Raw genomic sequence first — 22,344 nt, forward strand, 5'->3', positions numbered from 1 at the left:
AATCCCCCGTGCTATTTCCTCGTTCCTCCATGGCGGTAGTCTAACAAAGCTTTCCATCTATCGGGAAGCCAAAAGTGCAGTCATCCATTACCAAAGACGCACCCGGAACTTTTTTTGATCAACGCATGACAAAGGAAAATGGTATGTAATCATCAAGAGAAGTCGTCACAGGACATGGTAGAGTAAAGGCGTCGCGGGATATATGCGTTTACAGATCATCCTCGTCACTGAACACCTCCTCACCACGCTTTCGGCGGGCCATACGCTCCTTCTTCTTCTTTCGTGCCTCAGAAGAGCTCAGCTTGACCTTCTTCTTGGTGGTGACAATCTTGTTACCCATAGCATCGAACTTCTCCTCCTCATCACCGTCGTCAGCCTTGAGACGAGGACCAGAACCCTGGCCCTGAACCCAGTTGTGACCGGAAGGTGTCATCTTGCCGTCCATGACAGCCCAGACTTCCTCAGTCAAGTCCTTGGTGAACTCGGCAGAGTGAGTAATGATGATGACACCACCCTCGAACTTCTTCAGGGCCTTGGACAGGGCACCGAGAGAGTCACGATCGAGATAGTTGGTAGGCTCGTCAAGGACGATAAGATGAGGTCGCTGCCAAGAGCAAGCGGCAAGGACAGTCTTGACACGCTGACCACCAGACAGACCACGCATGCGAGAGTGAGAAACAAGCTCGGCATCGAGACCAAAGTTGGCGCAGTGAGACTCGATCTCCTTTCGGACCAGAGGTCGGAACTGACCAGAGGCAAGAGCCTCCTTCATATCGACATCAGCAACCATCTTCTGGTGAGAAGCCAGAAGCTCGTTTCGGGGCAACCAGGCGTTGTCAGCAGACATCATGGGAGTCCATCGCTCGTTCTTCATGCCAACGTTCTCACCAAGAGCGAACGAACACTCGTACTCGTAAGAGTTCTTGAACTTTCTTCGGCTGTTGATGCCGATGACACGACGCTGAGAGCCCTCAATGCGGAAGATCTTGTCCATGGCCTTCTCATCGGCCTCGGTGATGACCTTGTTGGCACGGTCCATGGTCTCACGATCCTCACCAGTCTGGAATCGCCATTGAATGTACTCGGAAGGAGTCTTGTCAAGGTGGTTATCGATGTGAGCGAAAGCGTGCTGCTTAATGTAGGCGATACGGATGTTCTCGTGCTGGTAGATCTCACCCTGAGTGGGGATGAGCTCACCAGTGAGCACGTTGATCAGAGTAGACTTGCCAGCACCGTTGGGACCGATGACGGCAATACGGGAGCCCAGAGAGCACTGGAAGGAGATGTCCTGAATCTGAGGCTTGGAGGTACCAGGGTACTGGAAGGACATGTTGGTGGCACGGAGAATGGCCTTGGCCTTGGTCTTGACACCCTCGAGGAAACCGGGCTCAGGGAAAGTGAACTCCATCTCGGATTCACCAAGCTCGTAGTACGACTTGGCAGAGGGGTTGCGGGCGACGAAGGCAGCCAGGTTGCCCTTGTAGCGCTTGAGCTTGAAGCGCTCGTAGTGGACGATGTGCTGGCAGACGTTGTCGAGGAAGCCAGAGTCGTGAGAGACGATGATGGAAGTGCAAGGAGAGTTGATGAGGTACTCCTCGAGCCACTTAACGTTCTTCACATCCAAATGGTTGGTAGGCTCGTCAAGAAGCAGAATATCGGGAGCCTCGAAGACGGCACGGCACAGAGCGAGCTTCATCTTCCAACCACCAGAAAGGGCGCTGATCTCACCCTTGATCATCTGCTCAGTGAAGCCGAACTCGTTGAGCTGCTTCTCGACATCAGCCTGGGTGGTGGTGACACCAGCCTCCTCAAGCTTCTTCATAGTCCAATCAATGGTGGTCATCTCAGTATCAGCGGAGTCAAGGTCGTGCTCGACGAAGACAGTCTTGACCTCGCTCTGCTTAGGGAAACCCTCAACCTGCTCGTTGTTGATGGCGCGCATGAGAGTGGACTTTCCGGAACCATTGGGACCGCAAAGACCATAACGCTGACCACGCTTGAGACGGAGATGAGTCTGGTTGAGAAGAATCTTGGCACCGTAGGCAAGAGAGAAGGTACAGTTGCAAAGATCCTCACCCTCCTCCTCATCCTCCTCGGCCTCAGCCTCGGCGACGGCACCGGGGAGAGCAGTCTTGCGGATGGCCTCGACGAGAGACTCAGAGTTGTCAATGCCAGCAATGACAGAGACGTAGGCCTTGAGGTTGTCGACCCAGATCATGGACTCGGTCTCCTTCTCATCAACAAGCTGACCAGCGATAGCAGCGATGTACTCAGCAACGGGACCCATCTTCTCAACGTAGTTGGCGAACTTGGGGGAGAGGGCGGCCTTGACCTTAGGGAGGATGACGTTGATGGCACCGTCGTGGCGAGCCTCGGGGATGACACCATCCTTGATGTTACCGACACGGGTGAGGGTGTCAAGAGCCTGCTTGGTCTTGTCACGAGCCTCGGGGTCAGCCAAGTTCTCGTAGTTCTTCTGGAGACCTGGCATCATCTTGGGCAAGAAAGGAGCAACGATGTTGGGGTCGTCGACAAGCTTGCACATGTTGTCAACAATGACAGCGGACTTTCGCTTGATAGCGGTATCACGCTCAGCCAGACCACGATCCAGAAGGGGGACCATGAGGGCAAGAGTAGGCTCCTGGACCTCAGTGACGAAAGTGGTGGCACCGAGCAAGTGAACTGTCTCGGGGACGTTCTCGGGCTTGGCGATACACTTGATGAGCTCGGGAATGAAGCGCTCAATATCCTTGTTGACAATCAGCTGGCAAAGCTGCTCCATGGTCTTGTAGGCACGCTCCTTGACCTCCTTCTTGGTATCCCACATGGACTCGGAGATGACGGGAATGAGCTCAGGGACACGGTAGGCGAGCTGGGCAGGAGAGCTCTTGACAAGAGCCTCAACGAAGTCGAGAGCAGCCATCTTCTCGGGCCACTTCTGGGCGGTTCGGATAGACTCCATGACGTAAGGGAGAGCAGCCTTAACAGCGTTGGCGTTGATGCCGCCAGCGATGGCGAGAACGGCGCTCTGGGCAGCATTCTTGACAGCGGTGATCTTGTCGCCGACGGCGGCAAGAACGCTGGGGAGGAGGACGACGAGGTAGGGCTCGACGGAAGCGGAGACCTCGGAGTGAGAAGCAATGGCCTCAATGGCGACGCAAGCCTTCTCACGGGCGGCGGCATCCTTCTTGTTGGCAAGCTGCTTCTTCAGGCCCTCGATGACACTGTAGACAAAAGTGGTTAGCACATGAAAGATTGACCAAGAAATTTTTTTGTGGATGCTGTTCGCTGGAGGGGTCAACCAAAAAATGGGCCTAGTGCAGAGTCGCCTATGGCCCAAATCTGGCGGGGTAGGATTGGGCGCCCAATCGGTGGAGGGGCAAACGAGAGAAAGAAAAAGTTCTGCTACTCGTTTTGTCCGACGCAAGATACCGTCCACTCAAGCCGCTTCCCAGGTCCTCGTCTCACATGCATGGGACACATCATCTCGGATGCTGACCGCACCAAAAATGAGGCGAAAACCGAGGGCAGCAGGAATGGCAAGTGTCTAATGTAGACTGAACACTAGCCTTGAGGCGCCCAGTAATATCCCATGGGAAAAGCCGAATCATGGCATCGCAAAAAAGGCTAAGACTCACTTATCAGGGACGACCTGGTCGCCGATGCGGCCGTTGATGAAAGAGGCCAGCTCGTTGGAGGACTCCTTAATATCAGCGGACTCCTTGGACACGGTGAGCTTCTGGAAAAGCTCGTCCAGGACCTTGATCGACTGCTGGTTCTCGGTAGGCATGATGTCGATTTATAGGGATTTTCTTTTTTTGATGGGGTATAAGAAAAGAGAAGAGGTCGTCGAGGTTACAGAGATCGATGGAGGAGTCGACTCTGATTTATTCGGCGATGATGGGAATTCCTCTTGAATGAGGGAGCGGTGTTCGTTCAATGGAGGTAAGTCCGAAGAACAAACTAGAACGCGAATAAAGAAAGTAAGAGAGGTTCGTCTGGAGGAGGACGACCGGAGATCGATGGAGGAGGAAGAAAGAGAATGGGAGTGAGAGGATGGAGGGAGGGAGATGGAGTGTTAAAAAGAAGAGAGGGGCCAATTTTTTATGCGCTCACAAATTTTTTCCAACATAGTTTGCCTCTGGGCACCAAAATTTTCAGAAAAACCACTGGGTTACCCCTCCTGCCCCTCCATTTTTCTAACTCGTCTACGGCGGCGACTCAGCTTATCGGTTTTATCAGCGTGGGGGCTAAGCCTGATACAGTAAGTGGATGAGGGCGGTGTAGAGTTTTTGTCTCGAAAAGCACTGGGAGGCATCTCCGACGCTACCTCTAGTGGGCTCTCTACTGCATTCTACTGCCCAGTATGAACCAAGGAGGCAAATGTGTCAAGATGCACAAGATCCAGTTTGTTATTTTGATTGATGGCCATAACTATTGCCTACGGTGACTTATTCATAACGCTCGAATCGAGACGTCTGTTTCTGGTATCGAGGTCACAACGTATATTTGAGGCGTGTTTCTGGTTCCAGTAGCGGATTTTGTCGGATCATCGTTCTTATCAAGGCTTCACTACCTAGAATGCTCCAATATTGTTGCCCACTTGAGCTATCCACTTCCCGCCGTCTCCCTGACGACCTAGAAGAAAATGAGCATTTGCTTGTAGAAAGTGAAAGAATTAATTCAAATTGAGGTTCCAAAGTTCCTTCACGAGTAATGAGTAAAATTTCCCACCAGTTGTGGAACAGCTCCTGCGAACACTGGTGATTACCTACTAGCCACGTATCAATGTAGCCAGGCTGCCTCTAAAGCAGCATCAATACCCGATTTCATTTCGCCCTTATCATAAATCGACATGTATCTTATTGAGTTCTGTGGCAAGTGACGAAAGAGATTCTATCCGTACCGTGGCCCGTGTTTTTATTTCCGTATTCTTACTCCATACTTCAGCCTTGAAACCTGGGAAGCATCTTGACTCGCTCCTCTATTCAATACACATGTCGAGCCATTAGGCTGAGATCTCTTATCGAGTTAGTTTCGGAACTCACAAACCTTGTATTCCTATCTTCAAAAGTTCCGCAACGCTTCAATTTCATTTCTTTGAGGCAAAGCAAGCAGGCAAGCTTGTACAACTATGGGCTAGATTCGTATCGTTCACTCATCAGAGCGGATCGTAATAGCAATAGAGCACCACCAGATTGAGCTCAGGCTATTCGCAAATGTTAGTAGCGAAATGGTTTATGTAACAAGAGTGAGAAGAACTCAGCACATGTGGTTTGTCACATATTCTTGATCAGGATGGAGAAAGGCAGCTCGTCAATTTGTATATCCATCGATAGATCAAAGTCCACGATACATCTTATTTTATAGCCTTTTACATTGCATGTATCCAACAGATGCCCCGGGTTTGATTGAGCTACAGAGACCGAGGTAGTCAACTTGGTATCTCCTCTTTGTGACGAAAATATCAACACCCCATTGCACCGCTCTGTGTGACCTTGGATCGTTGCAACAAAGCTTTCCCTCAACAAACGACGGCCACGCCGAGTCCAAGTCCATATGTGCACCCTAGTCCCCTTCGGGTTTCTGCCCCTCGACCCTAGGTAGTTGATCATGGTTGGTGGGACCGGCTTTAAACACAAGATGCTGCCTTTCCCAGCCTTTCTCTCCGCCACGTTGCTACGGCACTTATTCTAGTGGCTGTTGGCCTTTCAGCCAGAGACACAAAGAAAAGGTGCACACGGGGACGAATTATGCTCAAGGGATCGTGGAACAAAGAAAGATACTTGGGCAGTGCCTTAGATGATAGGAACCACGAGGGTTTCACACCCAAGCTTCACCAAGTAAGTACGGAGGGAGTACACAGGATCGATATCGTGGGGCCCCAGGACCCCAGATTATGCCCCCACAACTCACCGCAGTTTCTGTAATGTTATCTCGCTCACTCACTCACTCCGGAAAGTTTTGGCATGTCAAATTAGGCCACATATTCAAACAGGCACAAGGTATCCAAGACCTATCAGATTCATGGAGAAGCGTCAAGCCGGTTCGATTTCTTCGGTTAAGATTATAAAGCGTAATTTGTGCCATTCTACCCACACACACCTTCGCCTGGTGTTAGGCTGGTGTAATGATCACCCTGGGCTCTTTCCAGTATCAGCCAAATATGGCTCCGAAATATGTTGTTCTTTGTTGTCAATAGCACACCGGAAAGTGCCCCTTACCTTCATGGCTCAAGCATGGGGGCCACATGGCCCAATGGCTGATATGGCTTTGTTATCCTAGGTCTTGGCGCCCCGGATGCCAGTTTGAATCGAGTTTGTGAGAAAGTATCGCGAAGCCAACCTCTTTGTCACAGATGAAGCCCTTATGAAGCCTCATGACCCGCGTCCGTACAGCCGTGGATGGTGGCTCTTTTGAATGTGAGGGCACACCGAATCTGACCTCCTCTCGAGCTTCTTACTGTACTATACTTATCCTTCATGTTCCTTTTGGTGACCGTTCCATTGTGCCTTTCATCTGAGCACCCCTCTCCTTTCATTCGCCATGGCGTCTGGTCCAGGAAACGCAGCCCCAACCCAGGGTGGGAGTTTCGATTATGTCCTTTACTGCCCTGCCTGGACAGATCCGAACTGGCAGGATGAAGGCCCTGAACGTGATGCGAGTGTCTTTGACATCAAAGACAGCGTTTTTGATCGCCTACGCCCAGCTCTTCTGCCTCGAGACCGCTTCAAGAAACCAACTGTTTACGCTCAACGATTCGGGATCTTTCCAGGCCGAACCGATGGTCGTTCGAGAACATCACCAACACGAGCTGAGAGTCGACAGATCTTTCCTGCCAGCTCTGATATTCGAAATGGAAAGGAACTATTTGGACGGTTCGAAGACCTGGCCAAAGCAGCAAACGAGCATGTCGATGATTACATGGAGAGGACAAGGCCAGATATGCAAAAGTTGGACGAAACCGAACAACGATTCATGCAGCAGTATGAAGATCTAGTCATAGATGAAAACTGGCAAACCATCCTTTTCGGGAGTATGACTATGGATGAAGTGAGTACGCAAACTCGCATATCCTCTTGCACTTTTCGTTCCTCTAGCTATGTCTAACAAGTCAGTTACAAGCCGAAGGATATTTTTCGATGTGCGATACCAAGTTTGACGGCCTCGGGGGTCAGATTTCAGAGTAAGTTGGATACATCTGCTGTCTAAACTGGCGCTAACATGTCGTTGAAGACTTTTCGAGCGTGAAAGATGGGTCGACACCAGTTGCAATGGCGGAACGGACGATAAGCCTCGTTTGATATATAATCTCAACGGGAGACGTGAAGAGTGGAACGTGAGGGTGTGTATCAGAACCAAGGCACCAAAACCTTATGATGCTAATCGTTGAAGACCAACGACAGAGTCTGGGATGCGATGCAGCCAGCTCTCCAACTCGCATCGCGGTTTATTGAGATGGACGACCCCTTTATCTCAAGTCTTCTAGACATCACAAACAGACTGTGGATCGACCCCAGACTCTTCCAGAATCAACCCGGACAAGACCGAGATAAGAAGATTAGATTCGTTCCAAACCTGGACCCGGATGATCCGTCTAGACTCAACGGAGCGAAAGCTGTCATTGACAGTGGTATAAACCCCAGGGCAGCTACTTGGCAGGCCCTGCTTCAAATTATCAAGATCGAACTAACTAGCGGTTTCGTATCTGAAGGAAAGCAACAAAGACATCACTCCGCAGGCAATACAGACTCGTGGGTCACACAACCTTTTGCGTTCAACTTGAGGGTCACAATCGATTGTGAGTTGGTTTGGCCCTTGATCAATGATACATACAGCAGTAGCGAAAAGTTGAAGGCCAGCCTGATACTCGCAACCACTATAGCCCACGAGATGATGGTGAGTGACAGTCTAGATACCTACTCATTGCTATTCTCCAACTAATGGTATGACAGCATGCATTTGCCGGGACTCCCTACATGTGGTTAGTTGATCCTGCAACGATTGGAATAGTCCGACGGGACCAAGTCCAGGCCTGTCTTGATCTCGTGAAGTCAATGTACAGTCACAAACACGGAGACCTCCATGGTGAGCCTTATTATGATGATAACCCCCATCAAGAGGTTGGCCATGTTTTCGAAGAACATGTAAGAGCGAACACCGTGTCAGAGATCCACAAGATGGCATTGATTAATGAAACTATTCGATAGGTCCTGGGAGGTGGCTACTGGTCGTTTGCATCAGATGTGTCTATCCTGAAACCTGCACTCCTCCAGACGGCGGCTGGTCTCGTAGCTTTCACTCAAAATTCCGAGGGTGGCGAAAATGAACCCCCTGTGCTGCAGTACCCTTTGCTTCGAAATATCAGACTCAACCACTATATTCGAACCGAGGATGTTCAGAAATATTTCACCCAGTCTTTCTGGGATGTTGCGATGCAGAAATATGGCGCGGCTGCTCTAAGAGAACCATCCAAAAAGCCTCATAAACTCACCTACTACCCTGCCGATGATAATTATGACAGGTACGGCTTTGAAGAGAACACTCTAGGCACTGAGGAAGACAAAGCCTGGGTACAAGACTTCATGAATGAGCTTGCCGGTAGGGGAAATCTTGTGCTGAGGAGCTATCTGAATAACCTGATCAACGAAGCCTGCGGCTTTGATTTAATGAATGAGCAATTCGCCACTGACATGATGACTTGGGCCCATCGAGATCAAATCTGGCAGCGTCTCAGCAGAGAAATACTCATGATACTCTGTGAGATCTCGGCATACACATATCAACCATCTCAAGACCAGGCCCAAGATGACATCCTGGATTCTCTGTACAACTTGTGGAAGGGTATAATCGCCCAAGGATGGGGATATCCTGACGCCCAATCCAATTCCCTTGACACCTTGTCCTCTGACCCAGAGACTTGGGCTCAATATACTCGATATAGCGGTCTTGAGGTCTACGAAAAGCGTCTGGTACCCAGACTCATGGACTTTACCCGCCGTATAGAAAGGGAGCTCATGCACATCGAAAGCATGGTATGTGAACTATACCAATCAGGAACCTCGAGTTGGCCGCTCTACCGCTATTTTAGTCAAGGGCATGATAAAGAATTGCGCTATCGAGTTGATACCATGGTTGAATGCATAACCGAATTGTTGACTCCCATTGGAATTTCTGATCGGGGAATCAAAAGCATTGATGCAGAGTGGTTCAATCGAATATGGAACCTAGGCCGAGGTGTCAAGGACGTTCGACGACTCTTAGATTTGGATACCCAGAACTACGAGCATAATTGGCGCGACCTCTTGTCATCGATGCCTATGATACGCAAGTCCAAACGCAAGCCCCATCAGAGATTCTATTTTTTGGCAAAAAAGGAGATGATGAAACTCACAGGAAGCCAACTGGAGAAGATGAAGGAGTTCAAAACCCGGTTCCAGCGAGAACTCAGCCTTGGAAGTTACAAAGTGGTCACCCCAGGTGACGACCCCAACGTACTGAGCATTGCTCAGCGTTTGTCCGGTACACTGGATGATGATCGAGGCAGCAATGACCATGAGAAAGGTATCAAAGGACCATCTACAGGTATTTTCCATATCGATGCCGTGAAGAATCTGGTTCATCAGCTCAGAGAAGAAGAGAACGACGCACAGACAGATATGCTCAACCGCATCACGAATCGCAAGAGAAGTGAAGCTCCGACCTTGCAGAAAACAGCAGCAGAACAAGCTGGCATTGTACCTCCGATTCCACCCAAATTCCAGGAGGTGGGTTTTCGAAACCAGGCAGTGCCGTTGAATAGCGTGAAAGAGTTCAACGCAAGCAATTCTCCATTCTCGGCTTTCTCCTCGGGAACTAGCTCCCCCTTTCCTCAATACCAACTCAACCAACCGCCTGCATGGGTAGCAAATAGTACAGGGGACCTGGCTGCTTGGGTCAACCATCGGCTCGCAGACGGACCAACAGTCGCAAACGGCATCACGCCTCAGCCATATGCACTTCGCGAAGACCTCACAGTAGATCTTCAAAACATGGCCCAAGCCTCGCTACCCATGCGAAATCCGGCCTCCTTCGCCAACGAGTATCCTCGAGAAGTGGTACAAGACCAAGACTCTCTTTTTGTGGCTGGTCCTCTTGGAGATATTGCCCAAGCTTGGGAGCAACAGTATCGGCTTGGGCAGAGCCCGCCTCCTGCAGCAACTGGGGGCGCACCTGTGGCTCCACCTTCTACATCACCAATTCGCAGAGACAACCAGGATATTGACATGACCGGGGGATTGAGTCAGGGACGTAAGGCCACAGTTCTGTCGCATTGTGGTCACAGCAGCAGTGAGACGGACGTATCAGACGACGAGGAGCAACGAACGAGAGAGAGCAGCGGTAGCGGAACAACACTTATTGGATCATCGGATGTTGAGGAGGAACTGCTTAGCAAGATCGCGTCATTCGAAAGGTCCGAGGCAAGAGAAAAGGGATATGATTTGAAGCGAAGGTCAAGCTGGATACTCCTTCAGTCCAAGAAGAAGAAGCAGAAGTTGGAGGTGCCTAAGGCCAGGAGACATGTTTACAAGTCGAAGCAGAAGAAGCCAAGAGTGCCCAGAGCTTAAGGTAGGAGAAGGAAACCAGCGAACAAACAAGGGGTTTTTAATTGGGTCGAGACCGTAACGAGGGTTAGTTTAGGGGAGATTTGTATTGATGTTTGTTTGGTTTGAGTGTTGTTGGATCTGTTTTTAGGCATTCGGAATTCATGTTCTAGTATTTTATTGCCTCATTATGTCCTCATTTATCCTTGACTGAAACAGAGTTTCGGGAACCGCATCTTGGCCAAGATTCAAGACCGAGGAATGCGCGGCAACTCTGGTCACAGGACTTTTCAGTCTGGATGTGCTCTTCACCAACCAACAACTTGGAAGACTTGGAGCATTCCAGGTTGTGGTTTTAGAGTTCTCTGTGCTGCAGGTAGTTTAGTCGTTAATCGAAGACTAGCCCCTAGCGAGTAGGTAGGCGAGATCGAGGCTTGTTCGATCGAAATTTAGAAGCCTTGGAACATGGTAGGCCTTTGGGTGTCAAAAAGCTTGGGACACGTGAAGTAGATGACAAAATAATTTGGTCTTTAGATGGGTAATAAATTCATCGAATAATTCTGTCATGTGAAGCAGGTTTTCTGCTACCCCCTGTAGTGCTAGCCCAGGCCCACTGCGGATGGTGGATGTTGCCCCTCCATCCAAAGATCCAAGCTTCCAGAACATGCCCCACCTGTAGGGCAATCAAGTCAACTCAATGGTCATTCACTGGCATGGAGCTCCCATCCCATCCACAGGTCATTGCTTCTCCATTGTCACGTTCTCAAGTCGCAAGAACAAAGATTAGTACCTAATAACAAGGACCATCACCTTGCGCAGCCTGACTTACCCTCCTTCACATCTTCTCGATACGGCATTACTGAGCCCTTCTCCCTGTTAAGCCATTTTCTCCCCGGCACAAAATACTCAAGGGCGTACTCAATTGCATCATAGCACACCGAAAGCAGAGTGCGATAAGGCTTCTGATATCACTTGCAGCAAAAAGAAGACGAGCATCTAACGCTGCCATCCCAGGTAAATGAATGCCCCATCGTTTTCTCCAGAGTTTCGTTCTGACCACATCTCCAGTCCCTCGAGACTACATCGACAACCTCACCACAGCTCTTCTCCGTGTATGCTCGCTAAACGATTCATCACGATGGCTGCTACTAGAGGCCTCAGCGAAATTCCCACCCTCGCCTCTCTCTATCGCGACCCTGATTCTGCCCTATCCGAGGCTCATCTATCATCAAGAAGCGACCCTGACTATCCTGCATCTGATTCCATCAACAAGCGCATCGGCTTAATTCGCGGTGATATCACCAGACTTCGCCTCGATGCTATCGTCAACGCCGCAAACAGGTCTCTACTAGGTGGAGGGGGCGTTGATGGAGCTATTCATAGGGCCGCCGGCACTGACCTGGTTAAGGAGTGCAAGACCCTCGGTCCCATTAACACTGGCGAGGCCGTCATCACAAAGGGTTACAATCTCCCTTCCAAGCATGTCATTCACACCGTCGGACCTGTGTACGCTGCAGATGCGAACCCTAATGAGAGTCTTGCCAATTGCTACCGCGAAAGTTTGAAGCTTGCCGTCAAGAACGGCGTGACCACAATCGCTTTCAGCGCCATCAGCACAGGCGTTTACGGGTTTCCCAACCTTCCTGCCGCTAAGATCGCCTGCAGGACTGTGAGAGAATTCCTCGAGAGTGAGGAGGGAAGCAAGCTCACCCGAGTGGTATTTGTCACGTTTGTTGCCCCTGATGTGAATGCGTACAACGAGACGATTCCGTAAGTTTGTTATCCCTGATGCTTATCTACACGCTAACGGTTTCTTTTTAGACGAATGTTCCCACCCACGAAAGACGGATCTGCATAGAACGGGCCAGATGTCAAGCTCTGCGAAGAAGAAGAAGAATCATTCTGTGGGATTCCTGATGTCCAGGGGCAAGACAGAGAAATATGTTTCCCCAATACCATCCCAAACTCAACCCGAGTAACGGATGCTCACAGCTATTATGGTACACCTTGCGCCCAAATTCACGATCAAGAATCCTGGGCTTGGTTCGTGGTCTTTCAGGTAATGCGCATGATAGGCTAGCTTTTGTTGGCGTTTGGAACATGATACATAGCTTTATAGGGGCCGTTTTCAAACAGCACATTCAATAGAACTTCTCCCGGCATTGCACCTCCTTGTGAGAGATCAAACAGCAGGCATGAGACGACCGTGGAATTAGAAGTCCTGTAATTTTATGTGAATACTAGGGTCTTTTCTTTTATCTTTTATGTTTATTTGGACCGGCGTGCCCTGGAACGAGCATCATAATGCATTGCTTTGCATAACTTAATAAAAGTCCTCTAATACGTCGAAGACTTGCATCCTGAGTCCGGTCCCCCTCCCCCGCCAAACTCCAGTACTAACAAGAGAGCTTGTTCCTACAAGTCACAGGCTTACAGTTATATATGTTGGGTATGGTTTCGATAACGAAAAGTGCAACTTTAACCACCATTGAATCATTCATATATACTACTGAATGAGGTCTTCAAAGCCGCACAAGAGTCAAAGCAAACACATTTCTGCCAACAATACCCCATCAACGTACTGCAAAGCATATTAACCACTTCCTGATCCCGACCTCTAGTTGCTGGGTCCACCCGGGCCCTTCTTCTTGTTCTTTTTCTTGTTTTTCTTACCCTGCTTTTGATCACCAGAAGCTCCCTCTCCCTCTGGAGTATCCGACGTGTCTGGCGCATCCTGGGTCTCAGCAGCCTCGGATATCTCTTGGGTATCGTCGTCTTCAATGGCTGGCTCCTTTCCACTCTTTGAACCCGTTATGGTCTCATCATCACTCCCTTTGCTGTTTGTGAGTTGAGAAAGCATCGCCTTGAGTTCTTCCATCTCAGCTCGCAGCTTGCGGACTTCAATGACAGCAGGCTCGTCTTCCACGTTAGGTTTGACGGCCTCACAAGTCTTGGTCCAACCTTCGCCTTCCATGTCAAGGTCCTCGTGAAATTGTTCCCACTCATTGATCTGGTCGTCATCCTCCTCGCCTCGTGAGCGGTTGTGTCGAATCTTTCGTGCAGATCGCCTCTCGAAAATAGCTGCAACAAAAAGAAGAGGAGAGTATAGAGTAGCCATGACGCAGTCATTGACAAACTCGTATGTGGACTTTGGTAACCACCACTCAAGTAGTCCCGAAATGACGATTTCGACCAGGTTAAAAGGGGCGATGTAAACATTCTCATCAGGAGCTCGGACGAACTGCATCGTCTTTTGCGCGAACAGTGCCAGATATTCGTCATCGGCATTCTCATAGATATCCTCATAGGCCGAGTTGTAAAGTGCAATGAGGATATTGAGGAGAATAATCTAGAATATTGAGTTAATTTGACTCTCAAGAACAGAATGTTACCAACTTACCATGACAACAAAAGTAAAGCAGTAGTAGAGAATCAGACCGAATGGATGTCCAAAATCATCGAAACCATCAAACTCAGGACTCTGCATGATAGCTTTGAGCATTGACTCAATGATGAACCAGGTATCGCCCATAATGTTGTCATCAGCAATATCCAGACCGATGAATGCCTGGAGGAAACCAATGATGACAACTATAAGCAAGGCAAAGAAGATGAGAGATTCCTTCATCATAACTTTCAGCACAACTAGCATGGCGCCGAAGAAACGGAAGCTGTCAAAATAGAGCAAGAGGCGGGACCAAAACATGGGTGCAACAAAAGAAAGCAGATTATAGCTGAGCTCATTGTACTTCTTGTGCACATCGTCATTGTCCCTGTATGCCAGTCCTATGATGCGTAGAACCAATGATACAGTCAAGAAGGAGTAAAGGACGGAGTTAAAAACATTCCAGAATCCCAGAATGTGGTAGCCAGCCTTGTACAATTTGAGGCATTCGTCGCAGACATATGCAAAGGTGAAGATGTAGAGCGCAATCTCAGCGCCATCCAGTACTCCTGACGCATTGGCAGAGTTGACTGCGGCCGTGTACAGGCCAAGATATATGATGGAGAATAGCAACTGGGCGGCATTCTGGTAGCGAGGTGCACGCATACGATCGGGGTCCATGTGGACAAGTAGGCTGGTGTTTGCTTTGTTCTTGTAGTCAACAAACTCGGAGGGATCATCTTCGTCCTGGACTAGCCAGCCACGCCAGAGATAGGCAATGCATTTCTGATAACCAGAGGAGCCAATGACCCGAACTGCGTGCAGGTCGACGGCCTTCTCAATGACATTGGTTGGGGCTGTAGGAACTTGATCAATGAGAAAAGAGTACCGACGAAGAAGGACGTGGTGCAGGAGGAATTCGAGATCCTCTTCTCCCTCGATACTAGTTCGAGTAAGCCAACTGCAATTGGTGATCGAGACATCAATTTAAACTCACATCTGCTTAGCGATGACAGTGCAGGCAACAGCGCGCAAGTCGTGGAGATCAGCATCCCACAGCTCGAGAATGGCTTCGCGTTTAAACCATCGCATATTAACAAGCAGGGCATACACCTACGAAACGCAAAGTCAGCAAAACGAACACATCGAGCATCAAGGACGAGTGCTTGACGTACAACGCATGATCGGTATTTCTGGCCGCCAGCTTCCTTAGCCGCCTGTACAACCTTGCTGGTGATGACAGTGCTATGGGAACGCGTGATAGCACTCTCTTCAAGCTCGCAAGGGACACATTCGCGGATCAAATGTCGCAATCGCAGGCAAACCTTCATGACCTCGGCCGGAGGAGTAGCAGATGCGATGTTCTGGTTCCGATGGCTAGGCAAAACTATAGTATGTGAGCTGATTGCCAGATTTCGCATCGATGGGATAACATACGGGCTCTCTCCTCCTCATGGAGCCACTCGCGTCGGCTGGTGTTTCCATCGCTAAAGAGGCCCTTGAAACGGTTCCATGTGCTAGGCATGATGGAAGCTGTGAGCGTGTGGCTCGGAATATTTCTTGAATGCGAAAAAGGACGCTGGAGGGCAAACGAAGAGGCGAGTTGGGAGCCTTGACGCAGAAGTTGTTCCGGTAAAGAATTGATATCGCGTAGACGACCGTAGGTCTTGGGATCTGCCGGCCTCCAAAACAAACACGCAAATGCTGTGTCGCAATGGATCAGACTAAATTGGGATCCGGAAGCGATGCTGTCTCAGGAGGATCTTTGTCCAGCAATTGACGGCTGATTGCAGCATGCACGAGTTCAGCGTAGACAAGCCCCCTCGATTGAGATTGAGATGGAGGAGAGAGAATGGGAGAATCGCAGGTTCTCCCTCCAAGCTCCCTTAGCCCAATTCATTCCAAGTTCTTTCCCTCAAGCCTTCAAGGTTTATCCAGCCCAAACCTGGTATAGCTGAAGGAGGAGCTATCTTTGCGACGGTGATGACGTCGCGAAGGCTGGTAATTGGCCCACTAACACACTAATGCTGCGGCCGTCCGTGCTTCCCATGCTCGCTGCTCGCTTTGTCCATCCATCGCCAAGTTGAGCTTGGCCTCGGGGAGCAAGAAAACACAAGACCTTCATATAGGGTGCCAAAATAAACCCAGTAAAAGATATCCTAAACTTAGTGTAGATATTCTAAGTTTATGTAAAGTTACCTAAGTCTTTTTGTCATTCAGGATCACGGTCTCGAGTTTTCTTTCCTCCCCTACCTAGCTTGGCCCATAGCCCCTTAGCTTAATTTCTTGCAGTTCATCAAAACCTTAGTACCTTATGGAAGCAAGCAATGAGCCTACAGCCGAAGAGAAACCTGTGTTTTGAATTCGCAGTAACAGAGGTAAAGGGAAGTCTCTTTCTGCATCCAATGGAACAAGAAATCACACCTTCTAGTAACGGCAATGAGTCTGATTTATGAGCTTGTCTTACCATATGATAATAAAGATGGAGGGGGCTGTGGTTCGCGAGCAGGTTTTTCTATGGATGTGTTAAGGAAACATGGCATGGTCAATGCTGAATCGATGATCCGATCCCCGATGGAAGCCCATTGTTTTGTGGGAATATACTTAGATGCGCCCTTTATTTTTGTTCAAGATGTTGTTCATGTAATACATTCCAAGCATCCAATCTCGTGACCTAGGCATACTCCAAATGCCGTAGCCATTCCTCCCCACGTAACGGTCTCTCGACTTTTACCTCCAAGTCCTCGCACCCGTTCTGTTTGATACGTTCGAGCAAGTGCTCGAGTTTGGCCTCTTTACTGACATGTCCTATGTAGCGCCAGCACGTCGTGCCAATAACACGAATAGCATGATCTTGTACATCGCATCAACAGCTTTGGACTCACTGATACACACTTCACACCGAGCTTGCTGCCTCGATAGTACCTATGCAGCCTCCGATTCTCGTCCTGCCAGTCCGATGAAGTAACACTGCGGATGGCGTTTGCCGGCTGCTTCCTGTTGTGGTCGCTGTCGAGACATTGCCAACACATTGAATCCTTGGTGGTCAGAAGACTGCGGACCGTCTATTGGCTGCGGGGTTGAAAATGTATGTATACCGACAAACACAAGCACCACATGTGGGTTGCTGCAGTGAAAAAAAAGTCCATCTCGCGGGCTTCATTCTGTCATTTATCGTATTTAGGATCTCGACATTGCACCGATACGGGGTATGTTGATCGATGAAACGTCTTACCGCTCGTGTTGCACTTCATTTTGATATCACGGGCTGCTGGCATCTGATACTCTGCCAGCTCGACATTGAGGCCCTGTACTTCAACACTAAACCTCAGAAAGCTCTTTTGGCCAACAAGTTCGGTGTCGTCCCCCACATCGCAGGCATCATTAGAATGATGCTGTCACTACACAGTCAGAGTTTTGCGACCAACCTCAGCTTGATTGTTGGACTGTGGATGCCTATTGGGTGAAGAAAGGTGAGGCGGTTTGCCTGTTGGCAAGGTGTGTATTCACCATTAGAAGCTATTGGGTCAGAAGTGGGAGCGAGACTTGAACTCTGTGGTATAAAAAGTTGGTAAGATCATGCCAAGGAGTTTCTACACTTTGAGAGTGTTTGTTCGGATGCCGTTGGCCTGCAGTGCGACCCTGAGTTTACAGACATCAAAATTGAGGCTGACGAGGTTTGACGATCAACTGTCAATGGAATCGGTGGGTGGGTACCTGTTGGCCTCAGACCCTCCAACGAATTTTAGCGCCTTTGGGGAACGGGAGCACTAGGGTAGCGGAGGTGGAAGATCATCTGGGGCTGTAAACGATGGACGAGGACTTCAAACGACGACGAAGTATACCTTAGTATAAGGTAGGTACTGACCTGGCCACTTTGGAAGTGGCGTTTTAATAATACTGTTAACCTGAGTAAGACTAAAGGTCCTACTGTACTTTCGTACTCACATGAGTAGGAAAGATCAACAATGCATTGGCTGCCTAGGATGTATGCAAGTGGACGGACAGTCATATTCATTGTCATCTGCAGCATCAACCAGGGATTCGATGTAGACTAACAAGCGGTGGAATGCTTTTTGTTGAACCACACCTATTTACCCAATCAATTTGTAAAGAACCAACTGATTCTACCTTATGCATGGATGTTGTATTTGTGGCTGCTGCGTACATCTTTTGGTGCCTGCCTTGGCCAGGAGAGGCAAGAAAACTTAGCAACTCAGTCCCAAAGGATAAAAACATTTAGGCAAGTTATTGCAGGTTTAAGGAGGTCCCTTGTCAACTTTATTCTGGCCTCCTTCGATAAGGTCTGAAGTTTTCTTGCTCCCTGTGGCTTGGCAAGGTTTTTCTACATACTATCTTGCCTTGCCCAGGTTGGTAGTAGCAAATGATGCAGTTGGCTCGTTGATCTCTGCCTCTGCATCTGCCTGGCACTTCCATGCACTGGCACTGTTATTCACTGCCTCGCACCTTCGCTTGTAGCCTGGACCTGTCCGCGCACCTTATTTCCTTCTTCTCCCCCTTCTTCCTCCTTCTTCCTCCCATCTATTTCTGCTTTTAAAGTATTCCATCCTTTCTCTCTCATATTTTTGATGTCTTTCACCTCATCTATCATTCATACAGGAGTGCGAAAACAGTACTAGTACCGACATTCAAACGAACCTCCTTAAACAGGAGTCTTTTACCCAGCACTCATTTCTGTATTCTATGGTGAAATCTTCCAGATCCATCTCGAGTACTCAAGCGACGTCTCTACTCAGCAGATTTCTTTGAAACACTCAACTTTACTATTCCGCCAACGCTCTCTCCATTGAATCGACTGCAGCAAGGTACTTGTCTCACGTCCCAGCATCAAGATCAATATGGAGCAGACAGATTCGATCACTCCTTCCGATCGTCAAAGTGGCCCAAAACACAACAAGAAGTCTGGTCAACAAGAGGCAGATACCACGATGGCTAATGACGTTGACCCATCAGCCCCTGCTGCGGCCCCTCCAGAGTCGGTAGAAAGAACTTCTAAGAGCGGTTCTTGTTCGAGGAAGAGCAGGCAGCAGAAGAAGAAGGAGAGGAGTCAAGAAACCAAACCAGCTTCGGTGAAAGACGAAGCTGAGACTTCTAGCATTGCTAGTGAAGACGACTCTACTTCAGATGATGACCAAGCCTCGGAAACCACCACCCTGGCTCCTAAGCATTATTCAGGAGTTAATGGCACAAGCAAGAGTAAGAAGGAACGAACCAACGGTGCTCTTTCTAAAAAGAAGACTTCCAAGGCTTCCACTAAGAAGCAGAAGAAGCCAAAGAAGAAAAAGAACAAGACGGGCAGTTGCTCTGACACCGCGTCCGATTCCGACAGCGATTCAGATTCCTCCGATCCCGAATCCTCTGATAATGAGGACCTTGCTGAGAAAAATGACCGAACCAAGTCTTCTTCAGGCCTCGAGGGCCAACTTAGGGCGCTCGAACTCCAGTTTGCTCAACTGCAGCATCAGCTGGGTAACTCTAATGGCCTTGCTCCACCGGTTAACCCAGGCGCTTTTGCTCAACTACCTAATCCAGCCCCAAGCGCTTTTGCCTCGTTTGGTTCTTCGGCTCCGCCGTATTCTCTCCAAAATGCTCTGGCTTCACAGGCAGCTGGTCTCGATCCACTATTCGGTCGTCGTCGATCAACTGCTGTTCGCCCTAATCGTGGCGGACGCGGACGTCGACCCATGCGACTTTCAGCAGTGCCAACTCTCGAAGGTAGTGATCAAGATAGTATCACTAATGATTATTTGCGTGGCGAGTTGAGGGTTAAGGGCAAAAAGCCTAAGGGCCCTGCCTTTAAACGCGTGGATCAGGTGTGGGACAACAGCATACACAATTTCAAACTTCAGGACACAGCCGACACAGACACCGATTCCCAGTACGACGAATACATCTTTCATGTTAGGAGGAAGTTCGACTGGGAGGGCAAGCATGTAGCAACTGTTGTCGACATCAAGAGCAAGTTGCTTCGGGAATGTCTACAGGACGTTATCGGCAACGCGGAAGGCATCAGCCTGGTAGACGAAACACCAAAAATGAACCCTGAGGTCCTTTTCTTGTGAGTAGTCTGAAATTACCATCTTCCAGGAGGCCTGTGATCAGGCTTGGATAGTTAACAACAGGTTTGTTGATGTCGTGATCTTTTGCTGATATATTGTCAGGTACCTAGAAGACCTCCGTGATCATTTGAAGGCACTGCGCAAAGCCAAACCTGCTGGCAAGTCCAAGAAGAGTCAGAAGAAAAATAAAAGTCTACTCAAGGAAAAGAAACAGCATCTCAAGATACTTATCAAGTATCTTGACCATGACTTTGAAACCACAAAGGAAAGTCTCTATCCCATGCTCAAGAATGGCCTCATTACATTTGAGTTACTTTGGGCTTTGTGGAAACCAGATACACTTGTCTATGCCACAACGTACGGAAACGCAAGTGAGCCACGAGTTTTCAAGGTCGAATCGGCGCACCTACACCACAGCGTTATGAGAGGCAGCTATTATCACGTTGAAGGAAAATATATGGAATTCGATGGTAAGCGTTTTGGTTATGGGAATACATCAGTCGAGATAGACGGGTTCCAGGGCGCCAAGAAGATCAAGAGTCTTCCTTGTTATCCGCTTCAATATCACCATAACGAGCAGAAGCTCCGACTTGATTTGATCGAAAGAGGCAAGAAGTTTGCGTCATTGAGTGGTGTCCATTACAAGAGCTACAAGGGCATCGCCTTCATGAAGCGCAGGAATGGCTCTGTAATGAAGTTCAACATCCAGTCCAGCAGAGTCATGATCGACCCGACTATCTTCAGGAGGACCAACCCCAATTACAGCGTCTCGACTGTTAAGCCAAAGGACCCCGACATCATCGAGGAAGAGACTTCGGAATCAGATTCCGGGAACTGTGCGTGTGGCTCAGATTCGGAGGGCGCAGAAATGGTGAAGTTTGTCAAGAAAGTCTACAAGGACGAGAACGGCGAAGTACATATGGTCAGCTTTCCTAAAAGCTTGGTTAAGGATGAGCCCGGAAACCCCGAACTCGATGAACTCCCCTCCAAAACTGTGGAAGGTGATGATGAAGAGGACATGGACATCGTCGATTTCACTGATGAGGATTATCTCATCGCCTCTCCAGTGGTACTTGGTTTCTCGTTTTCAGAAAAGCAATGGTTGGAGTTCGCCGTTTCCTGCGTCAATGAAATCAAATGGAATGAGAAGGCGTGGGACTCCCTGGTTCTGGAAGATGGAACCAAGGACCTAATCAAGGCCCTTGTGAAGTCACGCAAATATCACGCGGCTAACACTATCGATGATGTTATACAAGGCAAGGGAAAGGGGCTCGTCAGTAAGTTCAACGTATCCAAATATCCGAGGTGCAGAGAAATAACATTTGAAAAGCTGTCCTACACGGACCTCCTGGAACTGGCAAGACACTCACGGCCGAAGGAATCGGAGAATTGCTCCAATGCCCACTTTATATGGTATCGGCTGGCGAGTTAGGAACAGACTCGAGGTTTCTGGAGGCAGAGTTACAAAAGATACTCGACATTTGCCATGCCTGGGGTGCTATCCTTCTTCTTGATGAGGCAGACGTATTTCTGGAAAAGCGTAACATGCATGACATCCATCGCAATGCCCTCGTGAGCATTTTCCTTCGTCAGCTGGAGTATTTCCAGGGAATTTTATTTCTGACGACGAATCGGGTAGAAGTGAGTATCCAGAATCCGTTGGCTTCTGATGATTACTAACATAGGAGTGATTCAGACCTTCGACGAAGCCTTCCAGTCCCGAATTCACATCGCCTTGCGATATGACAATCTCAAGTCTCCTGCAAAGCGGGCCATCTTTAAGATGTTCCTCGACCGTGTTCATAAGCTGGGCAAGCTCAAGGTAGAACCATTGACTGAGGATGATTTGGACTTACTATCGAAGCAAGCTCTGAATGGACGCGAAATCAAGAACGTGGTGGGCTCAGCTCAGGATCTCGCCGTTAACAAGGGTGAGGCCCTTAGCATGCGCCACATCAGACAGGTTCTCGACGTTCATGCCAAATTTGGTCGGGATTTGAAAGGAGGATCTGGTTATGAAGATGCTATGAGAAGCTATTTCTAGTTTTGTATTGGGGATGATGTCGGTTACTGGTCAGTGATGAAACGACGACAGAGATAACTGGTCTTATGCCGGGCGTCTGAGATTGAAATTACTTGGTAGTTATGTCTGATAGTCTGAGCTACGGCGTTGTTGAATTATGCATGTATAAACTTCTGCGATAAATCCTGTCTACTCGAAAGTATTGTGCCTGTCTTAATCAGGAGGAACAATTCGTGACTTTAGGTATAACTTGCTTCATGAAGACAATGCAAT

General features: G+C 48.9%; 5 protein-coding genes across 5 annotated transcripts; 3 read left to right on the plus strand and 2 right to left on the minus strand.

Annotated features, from left to right (window-relative positions):
- Positions 1-208: 208 nt before the first annotated feature.
- On the minus strand, positions 209-3,790 carry FMAN_12632 (putative translation elongation factor eEF-3; the record flags this gene model as incomplete). The annotated part of the gene is made up of 2 exons (XM_041823096.1): positions 209-3,224; positions 3,639-3,790. 2 exons carry the CDS (start codon positions 3,788-3,790, stop codon positions 209-211), a joined length of 3,168 nt encoding a protein of 1,055 aa, XP_041688711.1.
- A 2,756-nt stretch (positions 3,791-6,546) lies between these two features.
- Positions 6,547-10,607, plus strand: FMAN_12633 (uncharacterized protein; the record flags this gene model as incomplete). The annotated part of the gene is made up of 6 exons (XM_041823097.1): positions 6,547-7,053; positions 7,119-7,186; positions 7,237-7,345; positions 7,396-7,899; positions 7,956-8,147; positions 8,211-10,607. 6 exons carry the CDS (start codon positions 6,547-6,549, stop codon positions 10,605-10,607), a joined length of 3,777 nt encoding a protein of 1,258 aa, XP_041688712.1.
- A 1,114-nt stretch (positions 10,608-11,721) lies between these two features.
- FMAN_12634 (uncharacterized protein) lies at positions 11,722-12,441 on the plus strand (the record flags this gene model as incomplete). The annotated part of the gene is made up of 2 exons (XM_041823098.1): positions 11,722-12,353; positions 12,405-12,441. The coding sequence occupies 2 exons, from the start codon at positions 11,722-11,724 to the stop codon at positions 12,439-12,441; spliced, it is 669 nt and encodes a 222-aa protein (XP_041688713.1).
- A 759-nt stretch (positions 12,442-13,200) lies between these two features.
- FMAN_12635 (uncharacterized protein) lies at positions 13,201-15,493 on the minus strand (the record flags this gene model as incomplete). Its single annotated transcript, XM_041823099.1, has 5 exons — positions 13,201-13,932; positions 13,984-14,911; positions 14,966-15,081; positions 15,144-15,355; positions 15,406-15,493. The coding sequence occupies 5 exons, from the start codon at positions 15,491-15,493 to the stop codon at positions 13,201-13,203; spliced, it is 2,076 nt and encodes a 691-aa protein (XP_041688714.1).
- Positions 15,494-18,827: 3,334 nt separating this feature from the next.
- On the plus strand, positions 18,828-22,092 carry FMAN_12636 (uncharacterized protein; the record flags this gene model as incomplete). Its single annotated transcript, XM_041823101.1, has 4 exons — positions 18,828-20,047; positions 20,151-21,325; positions 21,379-21,689; positions 21,745-22,092. The coding sequence occupies 4 exons, from the start codon at positions 18,828-18,830 to the stop codon at positions 22,090-22,092; spliced, it is 3,054 nt and encodes a 1,017-aa protein (XP_041688715.1).
- Positions 22,093-22,344: the final 252 nt, after the last annotated feature.

This window comes from Fusarium mangiferae (genome assembly GCF_900044065.1).
Source record: "Fusarium mangiferae strain MRC7560 genome assembly, contig: FMAN_scaffold015, whole genome shotgun sequence".
NCBI lineage: Eukaryota > Fungi > Ascomycota > Sordariomycetes > Hypocreales > Nectriaceae > Fusarium > Fusarium mangiferae.